This window comes from Phoca vitulina, unplaced genomic scaffold (genome assembly GCF_004348235.1).
Source record: "Phoca vitulina isolate PV1807 unplaced genomic scaffold, GSC_HSeal_1.0 scaffold2, whole genome shotgun sequence".
Lineage (NCBI taxonomy): Eukaryota > Metazoa > Chordata > Mammalia > Carnivora > Phocidae > Phoca > Phoca vitulina.
This window is the reverse complement of record NW_022589705.1, coordinates 77,563,162-77,583,398: the sequence shown is the minus strand read 5'-3', so window position 1 is coordinate 77,583,398 and position 20,237 is coordinate 77,563,162. Positions and strand designations below refer to the sequence as shown.

The following is a 20,237-nucleotide window of genomic DNA, read 5'->3' as shown; positions in this document are numbered from 1 at the left end:
GGCTCAGGAGAGCGTGTGGTCCAAGACAGAAGTAGAGCTTGAAGAAGGGGTGGATGGAGGGAAGGAGGGCTGAAAGAGTGTGAGGCTGGGGTCTTAGGAGAAACAGGGATGACGAGGAGCTCACATTTGTCAGGTATCTACTATGTGTTGTAACAGCCCCATGAGGTGGGTATCTTCACTTTACAGATGGGGAAACTGAGGCTCAGAGAGGTAAAGTGACTTGCCCAAGTTTCTTTATCCGATCATGCACCATTCAACACCTATGTATTGGGTGGAGGCTCTACACCGAGGAGTTTGGGGTGACCCTCACTTGGCTTCTGCCCCTTGTGGGGCGACAGTGTGGTAAGGTCACACTGTGGCCTCCCTGGGACTCGAACCCAGGTCTCGGTATTTCCAAACCCTCGCTTTGGAACAGGACTTGAACCCGGGGCAGAGTCGGGTCCCGCTGCACGTCTCACATGGCCGCGGGAGTCCCGGGCCCCACCACTTTCCCTACCCGTCTTGCCCGTCTTGCCGGGCGCACCTGCCCAGGTGAGTCTCCGGAGGCTCCGAGCGTCGGCGGAAAGCGGCGAGAGGCTTCGGCAGGTGGGGCGGGGCGGGGGCGGGGGCGGGGCCCGACCGGGGCGGGGCGGGGGCGGGGCTAGGACCGGGCGCCCGGAGCCCCAGCGATCCCGCCGCCCGCGCCCCGCGCCCCTCGCCCGGCGCCCCGTGCCGCCGCCATGGGGGCCTGCCTGGGGGCCTGCTCCGTGCTCAGCTGCGTGAGTCCTGACCCCCGCGCCCGCCCGCGCGCCGCCGGCTCCTTCTTCGGCCCCGCACTTTTGTCCGTCTTCTTCCTCCAAATAGTTTCTTCTTTTTCCTTTCTCCAAACTTGTCTTTCTGGGCCCGCACCCCGCCACCTCACCCCTCGGGTCCCCTCGTCCCTCGGTCCCCCCACCCCCATCCCGGACCCGCGGGCGCCGGGGACAGCTGGTGTCCGGGGCTCGGGTTACCGCGGGGGAGGGGTTGGGGCGCGCCGGGGTGGCAGGGGGAGGGGCGGGCCTTGGGCAGTCGCCCCTCTCAGGGACTGGGGAGACTGAGGCCCAGAGCCCGGGATGGGGGTGCGCGCTGCGGCCCCACCTCGCCCAACTTGGAGACGTCCTCGCCGTGCGCCTGTAGTCTCTCTCGGATATTCTGACTCTTTGTGTGGCCCGCCTGGTCCCTGCCCCACTCTGCGGTGTGTCTTTTTCTGTCCCTCCGGCAATCTGTCCGTCAGTCTGTCTCCCTGCCCGCCTGCCTCAGTTTGCCCATTTGTATTTGTTTGACATCTGTTTCTGTCCGTTCGTTTATCCCACGGTCTTTGTCCGTCCGTGGCTTCTCCATCAGTCATTGTCTGTCTCACGGGTGTCTGTCCGTCTGTCCTACCGTCCAATCTGTCTCTCTGCATCCTTGTCTCTGCCTCTTTCAGACTAGCTCACACTAAGTCCTGGGCACTTCCCCAACGAACCCCAGACCCTTCCCCTCTAGGCCCCGGAGCCTGAAATGGGGGTGGGGAGGAAGCCCCCATCCGCCTTCCTAAGCCACCCTTGAGTGAGGTCGGTTTGGGTTGCCAACCGCCACCGGGCCCCGCTCTGGGTTGGAAGACCCAGGAACTGAGGAAGGTCGGAGTGTTGTGGGCGTGGGGCAGTACCTGGGGGCCTGGGCTCGGGGGCCTCGGGGGCAGCCATACTCTGCTCTGGGGTTGCCGCCAGCAAAGGGGAGGAGCTTCAGCCCGACCCGGCTGGGAGGCCCCTTCTCCTTTCCCTTTTCCCAGCCCCCTCTCCTTTCCCTCTTCCCCTCATTAAATCCGAGGTTCATTCGGGCAGCTCCCTCCCCCTCTGCCCTACACAAAGAGAAGCAGAGAGGAAGAGGGGGGTCTGGTGGCTGCTGAATCTCAGGACTTGCTTTCCTTTGTCCCTGATTTGTGTGTGTGTGTTAGGATGGGGTGTGGGGTGGCGAGCTTAAGGATCTAGAGATTTACTTTACAACCATTTTTTGAGAATGGTATCTGCACAGAGAGGCTGTAGAGTGGGTCCCTGGACAGTCTCTTGTCCTCTCTGGGCCTCCATTTACCACCTGTGAAGTGTGTGTGTGCGTGTGTGGACACGCGCCCAGAGGAATCAAGAACTGGTCTCTGAGATCCCTTTCTGCCCCCTGCCCAGTGAATTCTAGGTTTGGGCTGGGTCTCTGGCCAAGAAGGGTTTGCTTCCTGGTAGGGGAGGGAGCGCTTCCTTGAAGTTGACCAGATTTCCATTTGGCCGGGCTGGCCTGGGAGTGGCCCGTGTTGAGAGGTGACCTGCCAATCCCCTGTGCCTCTGCCTCCCCAACTGACTCCTTCATGGTTCGTTATTTGAGGAAGATCGAAAAGTGCCCCACCTACTTCCTGGCGACAGTGAGTGGCGCTATTGTTGTTATCTTCTTGGAAAGGTGGGTGGGGAATTCCTTCTGGAGCCCAAGCCGGCCGCTGAGTCATGGAATCTTACAAATGCTGAGACCAGAAGGCACCTGAAAGGCTTGCTCAAACCCTCAACAGACTGCGGCTCAGAGAGGTTAGCCGACTTCCCAGAGGCTGCACAGAGAACGGATGGGGGACTGGACAGTCAAGATTAAAATCTGATTCCTGGTCCAGGCTTCTGCCCACACCTTCCCTCCTTTCCAATCCCGGGTGTCTGAGGGACAGGGCTGGTCCACTTACTGAGTATTTAATGTCGGCAGGGGACCTGTCCTTCCTTTTAGTGGCCTCCCCCTGGGTTTCTGACCTCTGACATTTACTGAGCTCCTACCACATGCCAGGCGCTGTGCTGAGCCCCTCACTGTGCTGTCTTGTTGGTTCTCCCTCGAGCCCTGTGACATGGTCATCCTGTTTCAGATAATGATACCAAGAGCGGCCCCCATCACTGCATCCTCACTCAGGGCCCAGCGCTGTCCAGGGTGGCACAAGCCAGCACTGCAGTGAGCACTCGCTGTGTGTCTTCTCATCCAATCCAACTAGGACCGCAGTGAGGCAGTTAACATGATTTCCATTTCACAGGTGACAAAACTGGATTAGAGAGGGAAGGTGGTCTCCCCACAGCCACACAGTATTAAGTGGTGCAGTTGGGTCTTACTGGACACCGATAACAACCTATTTCGGGGGCGCCTGGGTGGCTCAGTGGATTAAGTGTCCGACTCTTGATCTCAACTCAGGTCTTCATCTCAGGGTTGTGAGTTCAAGCCCCACATTGGGCTCCATGCCCAGCGTGGAACCTACTTAAAAAAAAAACAAACAGCAAACCAAAAACAACCTGATTCAATGGAGATTTGCTCCACAGGGGGAAAGTTCTAATAGGGGGTTCCTGGGCATCTTTGGGGGAACATTCTGGAGTCTGTGGATCCACGGAGAAGACCTCCAGCCATGACACATTTGCATCTGCCCATCATGCCTTTTGGTCGGCATTTGTATTGGACCGAGGGTGAGTCCTGGCTCAGAGGAGATAAGATGGGCCCACGATGGGATGGGAGTCACCAGGCCAGCCAGTACTTGGTGGGCTGGACAGTGAGCAAATATCTAGGGAGGCCTTGTCTAATATCTGCATGCCATTGAATCTAATTCTCTATCCTCTACATGCGAGGGAGCGTGAAAGGGTCGGAGGATGGGACTCAGATCTTGGCGTGGCCTCTCCCCCCACCTCGTGACTTCGGGCAGTCCCTTTGTCCCTCTCTCTGGGGTGGAGGGAGTAAGGAAGTGGAGAGAGCAGTGGTGTCTGTCTCTCAGCACGTTGTGAGGATTGAGTGGGACTGAGAGGAGCATGCCGACATACTTAGCACGAAGCTGACCGGCAGCGGCCATTCTAAGCACCCCGGAGTGGGAAAGTGCTCAAGACCACATTTGAGAAGGTGGTGGAGCCAGGGACACTGGGACTGTCTGTAGAGCATGGGCTCTGAGCCACTTCACTATCCTGCCCAGGAGCCCATTTTATGGCTGAGGAAACTGAGTCCCACGGCGGGGGAAAAGAGACCTGTCTAAGGTCATCCTACAAGTTGGTGGCAGCGCCAAGACTAGGCCCTCTCTTCTTAGCGCTGCACGGGGATGTACGTGTGCCCTGAGTAGTCTGGGGGCTGACCTCTTACCTGCTGTGCTTCCTCTAGCCCCGGGCTGGCTCGGGCAGTACTGGGGGCTGTTCACGAAGCCTACAAGGTGCACCCCATCCTTGCTGGGACCAGTTTTTTGTCTAATTGTGGCAAAATGTATGTCACATAAAAATTTACCATTATAGGGGCACCTGGCTGGCTCAGTCAGTAGAGCCTGTGACTCTTGATCTCAGGGTTGTGAGTTCGAGCCCCACGTTGGGTGTAGAGATCACTTAAAAATCAAATCTTTAAAAAAATTTCCATTGTAACATTTTTTTTTAGTTTTCAAGGAGTTTGTAATTTATCTCATGATATATGATATATATATCATATATAAAAATATATATATACATTTAAAACGGTTATCTATTTTTATAGTATCAAAATGATATCATCCCAAATGAACAGTAGTGTCTGAAGGGGGAAATATTGTGGGTTGAAGCACGCAAGAAAAGCTCCAGGCTCTGTCTTCTTTCCCTTGGAGTCTGTTCCCCTAGCTCGCTCTCCCTCTTCCCAGAGGTACGGTGCATCGCCGCCTGCATCTGTCTTCCATCTGTGGCCAAAGCGGTCTTTCGGTAATGCAGATCTGATGCTCTGCTTCTCCTGCGGGATGCTTCTCACTGCCTTCAGGATAAAGTGCAGACTGCTTGGCGTGGCCCGCAGGGACCGTGGCCATCACTTGCATCATCCCTCTGCCTCCTCTTGACAGCTGCCTCGAAGAGACAGTGTTTCTTGCAGCTTTGCCCGTGCTGTTCCCTTTGTAGGAACACCTTTCCCTTCGTCACCTGGCTGACTTCTTACTCTTCCTTGAAAACGACCCCCTCCTTTTTTCTGATTGTATTAACATCCACATAACAGAAAACTGACCATTTTAAGAGAAGAGAGAGAGAGAGAGCACAAGCAGGGGGAGCTGCAGGCAGAGGGAGAGGGAGAAGCAGGCTCCCTGCTGAGCAGGGAGCCCGATGCGGGACTCGATCCCACGACCCTGGGAACATGACCTGAGCTGAAGGCAGACGCTTAACCGACTGAGCCACCCAGGCGTCCCATTTTAACCATTTTTAAGCGTGCGGTTCAGTGGTGTTAACTACATTCAAGTTGTGGGGCAACCATCCCTACCATCCCTCTCCAGAGCTTTTTCATCCTCCCCAAATTGAAACTCCCTACCCATTCAATAATAACTCTCCACTCCCCTCTCCCCCAGCCCCTGGGAACCCCCAGTCTACTTTCTGTCTCCGTGAGTTTGACTGCTCTAGGTTCTCGTATCAGTGGAATCGAATGGCATTTGTCCTTTGGTGTCTGGTTTATTTTATTTGCTACAATGTCCCCAAGGTTCATCTGTGTTGTAGCAGGTGTCAGAATGTCCTTCCTTTTTAAGGCTCAATAATATTCCCTTGTATGTATATCCCACATTGCGTTTAGTCATTCATCAGTCTATGGACACGCGGGCTGCTTCTACTTTTTGACTATTGTGAATAATGCTGTTATAAACATGGGTGTGCAGATATCTGTTTGATATCTCCTTGCTTTTGACTAATACCCAGAAGTGGAGGGTCAGTTTATTTTATTTTTATTTTTTTTAAGATTTATTTATTTAGGGGTGCCTGGGTGGCTCAGTTGGTTAAGCGACTGCCTTTGGCTCAGGTCATGATCCTGGAGTCCCAGGATCGAGTCCCACATTGGGCTCCCTGCTAAGCAGGGAGTCTGCTTCTCCCTCTGACCCTCCCCCCTCTCATGTGCTCTCTCTCTCTCTCTCATTCTCGCTCTCTCACATAAATAAATAAATAAATAAAAATCTTTAAAAAAAAATTTATTTGATTTATTTGAGAGAGAGAGAGAGAGCACATGCACACACCAGAGGGAGAGGGAGAAGCAGACTCCCCACCGAGCAGGGAGCCCGACACAGACCCAGGATCATGACCTGAGCCGAAGGCAGACGCTTAACCAACTGAGCCACCCAGTCTCCCCGGGTCAGTTTATTTTAAACAAATCAACTTGAAACTGTGGCCCCAACCCTAGCTGCCTCCCCGCCTGCCCGGTGCCCTAGGAATGGTCCTGAGAACCCACGTCCCTGGCTTTAGGGGCAACCAGGAGAGAGTGCGAATGACTGGGGACGGCCTGTTCCCACCATGCCAAACCGCACATGGTTCCAGAGCAGTCCAGCTTGCCTCAGGCGGTCGTGAGCTCCTGGTCTTTGGCAGTGTGTAAGCAGTGGAGGCTGCCTTCCGGGTGATTCTTCATTAGAGAGAGCCTGGACCAGTTGAATGCCAAGGAGCCATGCAGCCCGAAAATCGTAAGACCCAGGGCTTTCTAAGATCTGACTCCCCATTCCAAGAACCTGGCTGCGTTTTGCTGCTCACACGCACCCAGTGGCTTGGGGCCTCTGTTGCTGCCGCTGCCCTGAGTGCATTTGGGGGCAGGGGTGTAATCTTAGCCCAGGAGCGATGTTATGTCTGCCTTGGCTTTTCACCTTGCGCCATTAATGTTAGTCCGTGTTGCCCGGCAGCCTGGGGACTTTTTTCTTTCCTGCGCCTGTAACATTCCACAAAGTAAATGGACCACCACGGGCCCCTGGCGCAGGACTTGTAGGTTATTTGCAGTCTCTTGAGATTCTAATAAGCTCATAAAACCTAAAGCTTTGTGCCTATTTTGGTTTTTCGTTTTAATTTAAAATTTTTTCTCTTTTAGTAATAAAATCAGCTTTATTGAGGTAGAATTTATATTTAATTATACTTAGTTATGTGTACCCCTTTAAGTATTACCTACACATCTGCTGCATTCAGCGGAGATCCCTCATAGGGGAGGACCACGATGTATGGATGGGCATTTCGTTATTTCAAGCTTCCCCCTAGTACTTTCCGGGTGTGAGCAGCGCCACACTGAACTTGCGTGTGCGCGTGTGGGTGTGTGCGCACGCGTCCGCCCTCACTCCTGTGAGCTGGTACTGCTCCAGGAAGAGGTTCTTGTGGGAGCGATGCCCCGGGGGTCGAGAGACTGGCTCAGAACGCACGAGGGATACCAAGGATGCGCCAGCAGCAGCTGGGGGGGGGGGGGCGGCTGCTGTGTGTTTTTCTCTCCCTGACCTCGTCTCTCTGGCTATCGGTCCTTGGGATCCTGAGGTTTTGCATGTCAGGAACACTGGGCTTTTTTTTTTTTTTTTTTAAGATTTTATTTATTTGACAGAGACACAGTGAGAGAGGGAACACAAGCAGGGGGAGTGGGAGAGGGAGAAGTAGGCTTCCTGCCGAGCAGGGAGCCCGATGCGGGGCTCGATCCCAGGACCCTGGGACCACGACCTGAGCCGAAGGCAGACGCTTAACGACTGAGCCACCCAGGCACCCCAGGAACACTGGGCTTTTGATCTCCAAGAATTAGGGTGAACTGAAAAGCCAGGCTCCCCGAGTGCAGTGGGGTGGCTTTTCTTATGTCTCAAATGTCTCCGATTGAAGTGGTAACGAGCCAGAGGCAGGCCCTGACTCGGGCCCTTTAGCACACGGCTCCGGAGATCAGCGCTCGAGGGCCTCTGTGGGTTTTCTCTGGCAGCCGAGGGATTGTTTCCATCCCTGGGGTGTTTTGAAATTAAGCAAGACTGCCATCAATGAGCTAGTGGGCCCCTGGTACAGGTGGACAGGAGCTCGAACCCCAGCTCCTCAGCTTACTGGCTCTGTGACCTTGGTCATGTCACCCCTCCAAGTCATTTTCCCCCGTCTGTAAGTGCGAGGTACAACACACTCCCTGCATAGGGAGTGTCATGTAGATAAGGGGCTTACCGCGGTGCCTGGGGCCGAGCACCTTCCAAACGGACGCTCACTCTTACTCCTTGAATCTCAGCACTGCCGTCCACTTGCTGGGTGACTCTGGCACGTTCTTAACTTCTCTGATCTCAGGTTCCTCGTCTGTAAAATGGGGCTAATAGCTAGTCTGTCTCATAGCCAGAATGTTCTTTATGGTTTATGAAATACGTTTCTGGCATTTGCTTATCCCTTTATCCCCAAAAGGCAGCCAGGGATAGGAGGCAGGGCTTGGGGTGAGGGCTGCAAGATGTAACCAGGAGTTGCTAGACCAGTTATGATTTGGACCAGGGAAAGGAAATTCATTCTGCAGGCATTTCATTTAGCAAATATGTTGTACTTGCTTTGTGGGTGAGAGAGATGGGTATCCAGGGGCGTTTCCACTCTTGGGAGGAAGGGAAGGGGAGACGGGAGGGCAGCTACACCTCAAGCAGAGTGTAGCTTGGGACCAGAGTGCACACCTTGGGACCAGCCCAGAAAGTCGGGTGCGAGGTCTCTGAGGAGGAAGGGGCCCCTTCAGCCTGCCCTCCACAGAGCCACTTTTTCACTGTAAGCCTGTTCCTGTCCCTCCCAGCTTCAGACCCTTGCTGGATGCCCTCTGCTCAGACGATCAACCCCAGGGCTCTGCACATGGCCACCAGGCTCCCCCCAGCCTGGCTGACCTCGTCACCCCCACTCGCCACCTGCTCTCGAAGCTTTGGCCCCAAGGGCCTCTTTCTCTTTCTCCATCGCCCAGCTCCTGCCTGCCCCAGAGCTGCCTCCACCTCTGTTCCCTCTGTCTGGAACACTCTTTCTTCCCCCTGGTCAGGAGAGGGCCTCCTCATTCTTCAGCTCAGCTTAAATGTCACTTCATTAGGGAAGGGACCCTCCATCCCCGGGGGTAGGCCCCCATCAGTGACTCTCAGAGCAGCGACGACCACAACAGGTGGAATGATTGTTGAGTGTCTTTCTTGCAGGAGGGCAGAACTGGTATCTTTCTCACTCTTGACTCTTAAATACCTGGGTGAAGAGCTGGGGCGGTCACAGGGGAGATAAACTGGTGACCAGATATATCTGGATGTAGGCCCGGTACCCCGAGGGGTCAGTCATCTTTTGGGATACCAGCTGTGAATAGAGTGGCATCCACCAGCCCCCACATGATTTCAGCCAGCCCCAGGGAGGGCTGGTGCCAGCTTGGGCAGAGGGGCCAGGAGAGGGAGAGGGGGAGACGGCCACTGGTGTCCAGGACAGGGCCAGCCCCAGAGAGGGAAATCACAGCCACTCACAATTCTGCATTCCATTCATTCAGCAGATGTTTATCCCATGCTGGCTGTTTCTTGCGGTCTTAACATGGGTCTGAGACTATGCCAGACACTTTGCATTTGTTCAGTCGATAGTCACTGGACTCCAACTGTGAGCCAAGCACCGTTCCGATTTGTGGGTCTACCACAGTGAACAAAACCCCCGGCCCTGGCGGAGCTTACATGCTAGAAGTGGCAAGCGGACAAACATGAGTAAAAGAGAAAGCCAGGCAGGGATCGCAAGTCCTATGGAGAAAAGCTAAACCGGGAGGGGGAAAAGGAAGCCGGAGCACATTACAATTTAAAATTCCTGTGAGAAGTAGGTACCATTATGATTCCCATCTTACGGAAGAGGAAGCTGAGGTTCAGAGAGGTTCAGTGAGTTGTATAGGGCCACACAGCTTATCCGTGTTGGAGCTGGTGTTCTGGATCGATCTCTATCTATCTATCTATCTATCTATCTATCTATCTATCTATCTATCTATCATCTATCACCACTCTGCCTCCCCCTACGTAAGAAACCGCGTGACCCAACCTTTTCGAAGCTTGGTTTCCTCAGTGCCCTTTGGGGCTTGAACGTTCAATGGGATAATGTCTGAGGCCCAGGGAGGGCAGGCTTGGCAAAGATTTGGAGACACGGATGGGCAGGTGGTGGGTGCTCCTGCTCAGGTGGGGAAGGGGAGAGGAGGCAGGGAGTAAGGGTACCGTCCTTCCCTTCCCAGGTGTCCTGCCTCTGCGGCTCTGCCCCCTGCATCCTGTGCGGCTGCTGCCCCTCCAGCCCCAACTCCACCGTGACCCGCCTCAGCTTCACGGCCTTCCTCTTCCTGGGGGTGTTGGTGTCCATCATCATGCTGAGCCCCAGCGTGGAGAGTCAGCTCCACAAGGTGAGGGGCCCTGGGGCAGGCAGGCAAGTGGGGCAACCCGCGGGACCGGGCCTGAAGCGCAGGCCCAGTTGCTCCAGGCCGGGGTCCCCCCCGTCCCCCCCACGGCTTGAGGTCCCAGCTAATCGAGAAGGCAGGGCGGGAGTGTCCTGGGGCACCCACCATCCAGGGCTGGTGATGGGGGCCTTTCTTCATGTGGGGAGGAGAGTTTGAACCTCACATGGGAATTCCTGTTTCTCATAAGCTGTGGGCCCCTTGGAGAATCTTACAAATCATTTCCACCCCTGGACACTGGCCCCCGGGGCATGCTTTTCCCTCCTTAGTGCTCGAGCACTAAGGTTTGGGGTCCTCACTCTTCCCTTCATCCCAGCATCTCAGAGCCTGGCCCAGACCCAATGCCACATTTAGGCCAGTGGCTCTAACATTCGAATGTGTGTGAAGGTATGAATGCCCTGGGGAGTGTGCTAGAAATGCAGATTCTCAGACCCCACCTCTGACTCTGGTTCTGTCTGAGAGGGGCCCTGGAATCTCACCTTCCCCCAGAGTCCCCGGGGGTTCTGGTGTAAGTGGTGGGTGGGGAGCACTCAGTCCTGCCTCCCTCAGTGCCATGCGGTCCTGAGGCTGCGGGGGCGACAGCAGGAAGACAAGCAGAGAGGAACGATCTGTCACTGGACCGGGTGTCCCCATCTGTCCTGGGGCCACTCACAGGACTTCAGCCCCAGGGCTGGGTGGGGGTGCTGATGGGGGAGGAAGGAGGGAGCCTTGGCAGAGTCGGCCCAGGGTTCTGGGGGTGGGGGGGCCTTCATGCTGCTTTGCCTCCCCACAGCTGCCGTGGGTGTGTGAAGAGGGGGCCGGGACCCCCATCATCCTTCAGGGCCACATCGACTGTGGCTCCCTGCTCGGCCACCGTGCTGTCTACCGCATGTGCTTCGCGACGGCAGCCTTTTTCTTCCTCTTCACCCTGTTCATGATCTGCGTGCGCAGCAGCCGGGACCCCAGGGCTGCCGTCCAGAACGGGTGAGGGCCCCCCCCCGCCCCTGCAGCGCACCGTGCTTTCTGCCCCCGGCCGGTCTCCAGCCATCTCCAGGCCCTGTCCCCAGACTGTGAGCCCCCGAAGCACAGAGATCAGCTCATTTAGTTCTTCCCACTTCTCAGATGAAGAAATGAAAGTCAGAAAGGGTGAGAACGTGCCTAAGGCCACACAGCACTTTAGTGACACAGTTGGGACAAGAAACTGGGTGACCACCGTCACTCTGACTTAGTCCTTCCCTCTGTCCCTCAGGGATTTTTCTAGGGCCGGGACAGACTTTCTGTGCCCATCAGACCATCAGAAAGCCCCTCTTCACTTGCCCAGTACCCAGGACCTGCTCTTTGGGGGTAGGGGTTCTGGGGGCCAGGCCTGGTCCCCTCCCCCCACTCAGCTCGCTGGTCTGTTCTCCCCACTCCCAATAGATTTTGGTTCTTTAAGTTCCTGATCCTCGTGGGCATCACCGTGGGCGCATTCTATATCCCTGACGGCTCCTTCTCCAACGGTAGGTGGCCTTGGTGGGAAGGATGGGGGGCTACCAGGAGGGAGCTGGGGTCTCCAGAGGGAGGAGCACTGGTGGGGGTTGCTCTTTGCCTTGGCACACAGACCCCAGGCTGCTGGCTGGGTCCCCCCCGGGCCAGGAGACAGCACTCTGGTGCTTGGCCACATGGCCTTTGGGCAATAGGGCGGTGGGGTGGGGGGCAGGTGGGTGGAAGCTGCCTCACCCCTGCCCCATACCCTGCCACGCTGCCCCTCTGTACATGGCTAGGGGTTCCCTGAGGGCAGGGACTCTGCTTCTTCTCTGTCACCATTGCAGGGCACGGCACAAACGACTGTTGAATGAGTAAATGTGCATGTGAGGGAGACCGCAGGAGGGTGCCTGCCGCATTAACCCCGGGGAGCCTGGCACTCAGGCTGCTCCCCCACCGCCTTACCCCCTCCCCCCATCTTCCCTCTCCCCTCTCCCCACGCAGTCTGGTTCTACTTCGGTGTCGTGGGCTCCTTCCTCTTCATCCTCATCCAGCTGGTGCTGCTCATCGACTTTGCTCACTCCTGGAACCAGCGGTGGCTGGGCAGGGCTGAGGAGTGTGACTCCCGGGCCTGGTATGCAGGTGAGCCATGTCGCCAGAGGCCCCGTGCTTGCTCGCAACTGGGGCTTCCTGAGCACAGGGGGTCCCCGAAACTAGAGAAAAGCCTCAGGGCATCTGGAGCTGCCCCCTTCCCTAGGGCAGCAATTGAACCCTCCTGGGCAGATGGAGGGAAGGGGGTGTGTGTGGGCAGGGGCGGCTGGTTCTGGGGTGACTTCGGGGGGGTGGTCAGAGGGGAGCCGGACCGGAGAGACCTTGGTGGAGTCTAGTTCAGCGATTCCTGCAGGACGGGCCACGCACAGCCAGCCCAGACCAAACCAAATGACACTGGGTCCCTGAAGCCCCCGGGGCAGAGCAGGTCCTTGCTCAGCTCCCTTTCAGTTCTCCTGAGTTCACCGAGGAGAAAGGCTCACTTAGGTGCCGGTTTGGTTTTCACGCCCCTGAAAAGTGGCTGGTCTCTCTGACAAGGGAGCAGGGCTTCAGCGGGTCCCTGTGCATCCAGTGGACTTTGTGAAAGACTCTTTTGTATTCACTGCCTTTCTTTCCATGGTTAACTTATTAATGGCAAGTGAGTCCTTTTAGGTCAGGATGGGGCAAAAGCTCTCACAAGAGTTGGCAAGTGACAGACATTCAGGAGACACTGATGTCATTCCTCCAACAAGGAAGCCGAGGCCCACACAGGGGGCTGCCCGACAAGCCCCCCTCGAGGGGGGGGTCCCTATGCCTCCTCACCCAGCCACTTGCCACCCCTCCTTCACAGGCCTCTTCTTCTTCACCCTCCTCTTCTACATACTGTCCATTGCGGCCGTGACGCTGCTGTTCATCTACTACACCCAGCCGGGGACCTGCTATGAAGGCAAGGTCTTCATCGGCCTCAACCTCACTCTCTGCTTCTGTGTCTCCACTGTCGCCGTCCTGCCCAAGGTCCAGGTGAGACTGCTTGTCTCTGCCCGTCCTGACGCCGGGACCCTTGGTGTGGGGGGGACTTCTGGTAGGAGCCTCGGGGTCCTGGGGCAGGGCCGCCAGTCCCAGAGGCTTGGGCTGAGAATATGGGCTCCCGAGTCAGCCTCCTTGGGTTGGAGTCATAGCTTTCATGGCTACTTGCTGGGTGTCTTTGGGAAAGTGCCTTACCCTCCCTGTGCTTCTCTCTTCTCACATGTAGAAATGAGGGTAATACCTACCCTTTGGAGATATATGCAGGATTGAGACAGAGTTTGTGAACACAGAGAACAGGGCCTGGCCTATAGATAACCATCAGACATGAACTGTTGTTATCATCGTTGTCTTTGTGGAAATTGGGAGACCATTAGGGAGGACCACTGAGTGACGACTCCCAGACCCCTCAATAAGCGGTGTTGGGAGGTGCGGTTGCACAGTTTCCAGTCTCAGACCGTCTGGGGGTAATGGGTGGGGCTCCCCAGGTCATCGTGTGCTCTTCAGAGCCCTATGAGCCCAGCGGTGCCTCATGGTTGGGGATCTCAGCCCACCAGGGGTTTCACAGTTAGCTTGGGGAGCCTTAAAGGGTCTTTAGCAGAAAGGTGGGGAACCTCCCTTCTCGTCTGAGCCTCTATTTCCCAGTGAGAAAATTGAAGCCCAGAGAGGGTGATGCCTCTGTCCCAGCTCACACAGTAATCAGTATTCATTCAGCAAATACTTCCAGAACGCCTACTGTATACTGGGCCCTCTTGGAGATGTTGGGGGTGCAGATGTGAGGAAGAGGGGAAGAGTAACAGCAGCTGCTAGTTGATGACACCTGTCCCGTCATGTAGTCCAGGCACCGCCATCGTCCCCACTTTCCAGACCAGTAAAGGGAGGCTTAGAGGAGGAGAGAGACCAGCCTGAGGTCACACAGCTGGGGGGGCGCGGGGCTGGGGGCGGAGCTGGCAGACTGGCCCCAGAGCCTGTGCTCCTAATCAGAGTTTGGATTCTTATTTCCAAGCCTGTGTGTGGTGAGGGTGGGGAAGAACAGCTGGTAGGAGACGAGGCCAAGGAAGATAATTTGGGATCATACGCGCTACGTGGGAAATAAAAGAGAGTGGGCAAAAGGTGGGTGGGCCAGCAGGGAGGGGAGCGGGGGCTGCTGTGGGGGTCAGGGTGTTGGGGCCTCATTGAGAACTTCGAGCTGAGGCCTGAATGCTAACGAGAGGCTGGCTGTGTGGAGATGTTGGGGAGGACCGTGTCAGGGAGAGGGCACAGCGAGTGCAAAGGCCCTGAGGTGGGAGAGGGTTTGGTGGGTTCTGTGGACAGAGAGGAGGCCAGCTTAGCTGAGTGCAGTCGGAGGGGAGGAGCTTGCTGGGGCGGGTGGACAGTTGGAGACGAAGGCAGGAGCAAACCAGGGAGGGCTTTAATTCAGAATGTGAAGGGATCCCACCCTGGGTGCGTTCTCAGCAGGGGAGCAACTGGGATAGTTTGTTAAGAGAAAGAATGAGGACTCCACCTTTGGGCGAGGTGGGTGGTGGGTGGTGGGTGGCCCGGGTGCTGTGTTCTCCCAAAGGGTGTGGTGTGGGATGGCTCTAGGGTGGTGGGGGTTCCTGAGGCCCCCCCAGTGGGGTGTGAGTGGGCTAGGTGCAGGTGGGGTGCCCCCCAGGTCTGACGGGGGTCTTCCTGATGGACTGCTCTTCCAGGACGCCCAGCCCAACTCGGGTCTGCTGCAGGCCTCGGTCATCACGCTCTACACCATGTTTGTCACCTGGCTGGCCCTGTCCAGTGTCCCTGGTGAGTACAGGCCCGGGTTTGGGGAAGCCTGGGCTCATTCCTGTGTCAGCACGGCCTTCTGGCAGGCTGGGGACCCTCACAGGTGACAGGGACATCTCAGCTCAGCTTGTACCCCCTCTTAGTCCTTCAGGGAGCTAGGAGGGCCCTATCTGTTCCTGGAGCTCTTTCTCTGTCATTTGTCTGCTAAGTTCTGTCTGTTGCTGGGATTTGGATGCTCAGCTGTATGTCTGTCTGTCCGTTTGGGTTGGCTCTCTGCCCTTCCTCAGGCCTGGTCTGCCGGGGCTGAGGGTGACTGCTCCCATGTCTAGACCAGAAATGCAACCCCCACCTGCTGACCCGCTTCAGCAACGAGACGATCCTGGCAGGCCCTGACGGCTACGAGACCCACTGGTGGGATGCACCGAGCATCGTGGGACTCATCGTCTTTATCCTGTGCACCCTCTTCATCGGGTATGGGGGGGCGTCTGGCTTCTGGGGAGGCATCATGACTGGGGGCCTGAAGGTACGAGTGAGGGGAGGATGTGGGAGCCCAGACACCAAGCGGGAAGGCGCCCTTAGCAAGCGCAGGTCCAGCCCTGTGCTGGTGCAAAACGGAGTCCCTCCGAGGGCACAGCGTGACTGGGCAGCAGGGGCATGGTTGGACGCTGCCTCCTGGCCCGGGGCCCCTTCTTGCACGTCGGGCTGGCACGTGCCCAGCTCAGTAGGGTGCAGGCATCTGTGGGGGCAGGGAAGAAGCCTGGACTGGGGCGGGCAGGCGTGGGCTCTGTCGCTCACCTGCTGTGTGGTCTCGGGGTAAGTGGCTTCACCTTTCTGAGCTTTCGTGACGGTGGAGGATGGTAGCCTCCAATGCCTGGGGTGGTGGGGACCCCACACTGTCACCTGGAAGAGGGCAGCTCAGACTGAAGATCACGTAACAGCTTTTTTTTAAAGGGGCCACTTAGCAAGTGCTTCTCAGTGTGGACTCTGGAGCCGAACCGCCTGTGTTAGAACGTGGCAGCGCCACTCAGCGGCAGTGCGATCTCGGGCAGGTCGCTACACCTTTCTGTGCCTTGGTTTGCTTAGCTGTCAGATAAGGATAAAAATAGTACCTACTTCACAGGATCGTGGAGGGGCGTTGGAGGAGTTAGTATGAATAAGCCTCTTAGAAAGGAGCTTGGTGAGTAAGCAGCGCCAAATAAGTGTTTGCTTTAATTGCCAGTAACTGCGAACGTTTGCACAGCTGGGTGGCAGGGAGTGGCTGTTGTGTGAAGTCACCAGGTGGTGATGCTGAGGGTGACTGCCGTGTACAGCAAGTCTGGCGGACTCATGACTGGCTCCGCAGGGCCCAGCATCGCTCCCAGTGCCGCTCTCCTTGGCTCCGCAGGGCGGCCCGGGGGAGGCTCTGCCGGGCTCCTCTGCCCGCCCCGACTCGTCCATCCCGGGCGGGGCCTGGTTTCTTCAGAGCCGCACACCTGTCTCTGAACATTTTGAGGCTGTTTCACATTTTGTTTTGACCTTTTTCAAAGCCTGGGCAGGTCACTCTTTGTTGCCTCACTTGATCCCTTTTTCAACCTGGAAAGGCCCAGATCACCTCCATGGTGCAGATAAGGAGACGGGAGGTTTGGGAGGAGTAGCCACCTGTCCGAGGCCACGCGCACGGCACCCAGGCTCAGAGCGGCACCTCGTCCTGCTCCCCAGACGCTCGCCCCCCCGGCCTGCGGTCACGGGGCAGAGCCTCTGAGAGCCCAGGGCCTGTCTGTTCTTAGTACAGTGCTTTTCTTTCTTTCTTTTTTTTTTTTAAGTTTTATTTATTTGAGAGAGAGAGCGGAGGAGGGGCAGAGGGAGAGGGAGTGAGAGAATCTCAGGCAGACTCCCTGTTGAGCGCAGAGCCAGACACAGGGCTCGATCCTATGACCCTGAGATCATGACCCGAGCCGAAACCAAGAGTCGGACACCTAACGGACTGAGCCACCCAGGCACCCTCTTAGCACAGTTCTTAAAACCCAGGAAGCAGGGCGCCTGGGTGGCTCAGTTGGTTAAGCGACTGCCTTCAGCTCAGGTCATGATCCTGGAGTCCCTGGATCGAGTCCCGCATCGGGCTCCCTGCTCGGCAGGGAGTCTGCTTCTCCCTCTGACCCTCCCCCCTCTCATGTACTCGGTCTCTCTCATTCTCTCTCTCTCAAATAAATAAATAAAATCTTTAAAAAAAAAAAAAAAAACCCAGGAAGCAAAGAAGCACAAGCAGCCACAAGGGCAGGGACCCCTGAGGATGGGCGTCGTGCCTAGCTGTGTCACCAGGACCCGGACTCCCAAACATTAGATATCAGCATGATGTTTGATGATGATTGGGGTCAGCAGAAGCTCAGCGTGTGACTTCTTAGCTTGTGGGGTGGGGCTGGGGTCCAGACCTCCTTCTGTGTCACTTTTTTCCCAAATGCGACTTGGATTTTCAAAATTGCCTATGTGTCTCACACTATTAAATACTGTTAAAAACATCAAGACCTCATTACAGAAATGACCAAAAAATCATTGCTGTTAGTATTTTTTTATAATAAACATGAAGAAAGGGGACGTCATTGGTAAAACTACTCACCTAACAGAAGGAAAACAAACTTAATGGCAAATGAGTATTCTTAATTATTAATATTATCAATGAATGCCATCCCTGGTATGGTCCTTTGAAGTACTGGGTACTCAGTACATATTTACGGGATTGGCAGATGGACAACCTGAATAACAGCGCCTGTTTCTCTAGTTTATACTCTGTGCCAGGCACAGTGCTGGGGGCCTCACGGTATTAGTCCTCCTGGCAACTCCACAAGGGAGGTACTGTAACCCCCAATTTTACAGAGGCTCAGAGAGGTTCAGTGTCTTGCCTAAGGCCACATAGGAGGTGGGGGTGGAGTTCGGAGTCAAAGCGGTGAGTGGGTGGGCCCAGAGCCTAACCACCAGGTCACCAGGCCCCGAGGTTCTGGAACCATGGTGCCCATCGTTATGACCAAAGCCGTGGCTCGTGAGGCCCCCTGGAGCTTCCTGCCTGCCTCCCCCCTCCCTCCCCTGCAGTCTGCGCTCCTCGGACCACCGGCAGGTGAACAGCCTGATGCAGACGGAGGAGTGTCCGTCCACACTGGAGGTCACGCAGCAGCGGCAGGTGGTGGAATGCCAGGGCCGGGCCTTTGACAACGAGCAGGACGCTGTCACCTACAGCTACTCTTTCTTCCACTTCTGCCTGGTGCTCGCGTCCCTGCACATAATGATGACGCTTACCAGCTGGTACAGGTGCGTGCAGCCTGGCCGGGCATGGACCGGATCCGCTGTGCTGGGGTGTGGAGGCCGCCCATCTCCTCGCCCCTCCACCCCGGGTTTCTCCTGATGCCTGTTTCAGGCTTGGCCGTAGAGGAGTCTGTCCAGGACCCCCCATAGAGCCTGCGCAGCCATGCGCCAGCTTCCGGGCCAGTGCCTTAGTCTGCCCAGTAGCCTGAGAAGTGGGGGTCATAGGGGGTGACGCTGGGCCTGTGCAGGGCAGATGTGCCTTAGAGATCAGGAGAGGTGATTTGTGTTACAAGGTCAGAGTTGGGATTCATGGCTGGAGGGTTAGGATTTAGGGTATGGGGTTAGAATCAGTCACAGGGTCAAGAATAGGAGTCATGAGGTCAACGGGACTGGGGCCATATAAAGTCACAGATTTGGTTCTTTTGGTTAAAATTGGGGTTAGCAGGCCATAAAGCCAGGATTGAAGTTGCCAGGTCAAGGAACTAAGAACAGAGTAACAAGATCAGGCGTCAGGACTGGTGTTAGAGGGTCAAGGGTCAGAATTAAGGTCAAAGATATCAGCTCAGTCCTAAGGTCAGGGGTCAGGGATGGAGTTACCAGATTGAGGGTCAGAGTCAAGGTTGGAGGTCAAGACTAAGGTCGGGAGCTCCAGGGTCCCAAAGGCAGGGACCAGGAGTCAGGTTATAATATTAGTCTAGGACTGGGGTCAGTGTTGAAATTGAGGTCAGGGTCAGATCTGTGGTATTAGTCAAAAGCTACATCTAGGGTCAAAGACAGAGCCAAGGCCAAGTGTCAAAAATATCAGAGATGGGCGGCTAGGGTTACAGAGTGAGAGCCAGAGTCGAAGTCAGGGGTCACAACTGGGTGGTAAGGGCAGGACCAGAACTGAGGTCACTGGGATGACGTTGTGTTCCAGACCCGGCGAGACCCGGAAGATGATCAGCACTTGGACCGCCGTGTGGGTGAAGATCTGCGCCAGCTGGGCGGGGCTGCTCCTTTACCTGTGGACCCTGGTGGCCCCGCTCCTCCTGCCAAACCGCGACTTCAGCTGAGGCAGCCCCCTGCAGCCTGCCCACCTGGTGCCTCGGGGCTCAGTGAGTCAGCCCGCTGAGCCCCTACCCCTACCCACCTCCAGGACTTGCCCCTGAGCTGGGCCCCCTGTTCTTAGTGCCTTCAGGGAGGGGGAGCCTCAGGCCCAAGCCTGAGCCCTACCTTCCCGCTGCCTCCAGACCACAGAGCTGCCTCTTCCTTACCCTTGGCCCCCATCCCCTGCACTCACCCTCTTGGGAAAGAAGGGCCCCTTATTCTTAGGCTCCCCGGGCGAGGGACCTGAAAGAGAGAAGTACTCAGAGCCACTCAGAGAGTGGGAGCACTCCCCAGGATGGGGTGCCCAGCACTGAGGCCCGGGTAGTGCCGACCACGTCCCCCAGGGCACGCCACCTCCTTCCTGGACTCCGTGCCTTACTGAGTCTCCGTGACTTTGCGCAATAAACCAGCCAGTGTATGTACCTGCCCATGTTCTGTGCCCCCCACCCTGGGCGCGGCCCCCATGCTGTCTAGGGCCAGTGTGGGGCGGAAACAAGGTCAGGGCAGAGGAGGCCAGACGAGGGACCTGGGCTCTGTTCTGTAGGGCATGGAGAGCCTTGGAACAGAGGCAGGGGAGGCTCTAGGGGAAGGAGGGGCTTTGGATAAAGGGAGTCTGGGGGCCAGGAAAGGCACTGAAGCAGTGTCCACACAAGGGATGGTGAGGCCAGAGTCAGGGTGGAGAGGAGAGTTTGTGCGGGGTGGCTGAGGGGGCCATCTCCTCCTTCCCGCCATAGCCATAGTCCTTGTCACATGCAGAGAAGAATCTGACCCATCCCAGACTCAGGGCATGTTGGGGAAGAGAACGCGCTTGAGTCAGCCGAGTGGGCCTGGATCTGGTGAATCTTGGAAGCCGTGGGGCTTGTGTGGGGCTCCAGGCAAGTCCTTCCCCTCTGTCCCTGGCTGCTCATCCGTCAGCCGGGGGATGCCCCCCCCCACTCCCAAGCTGTTGTGAGGCATGGATGAAGCAGCTGATGTGAAGTGCGCGGCAGGTGCTC

The 20,237-nt window shown here is 56.5% G+C and overlaps 1 protein-coding gene across 1 annotated transcript; it reads left to right on the top strand.

The window, feature by feature from the left end:
• The first annotated feature begins 713 nt into the window (after positions 1–713).
• SERINC2 (serine incorporator 2) lies at positions 714–19,656 on the top strand. The gene is made up of 10 exons (XM_032417686.1): positions 714–758; positions 9,916–10,077; positions 10,901–11,091; positions 11,527–11,606; positions 12,076–12,213; positions 12,950–13,119; positions 14,814–14,904; positions 15,213–15,354; positions 17,947–18,162; positions 19,073–19,656. Exons 1-10 carry the CDS (start codon positions 720–722, stop codon positions 19,206–19,208), a joined length of 1,365 nt encoding a protein of 454 aa, XP_032273577.1. The 5' UTR covers positions 714–719; the 3' UTR covers positions 19,209–19,656.
• Positions 19,657–20,237: the final 581 nt, after the last annotated feature.

What these genes read in the sequence shown, in the direction of transcription:
- SERINC2 (XM_032417686.1), top strand. Translation starts at nt 720, where the DNA reads ATGGGGGCCTGCCTGGGGGCCTGCTCCGTGCTCAGCTGC. An exon ending in AGGGCTGCCGTCCAGAACGG is followed by an intron (nt 11,092 to 11,526) that starts GTGAGGGCCCCC and finishes CACTCCCAATAG; the next exon opens with ATTTTGGTTCTTTAAGTTCC. An exon ending in TGACGGCTCCTTCTCCAACG is followed by an intron (nt 11,607 to 12,075) that starts GTAGGTGGCCTT and finishes CTCCCCACGCAG; the next exon opens with TCTGGTTCTACTTCGGTGTC.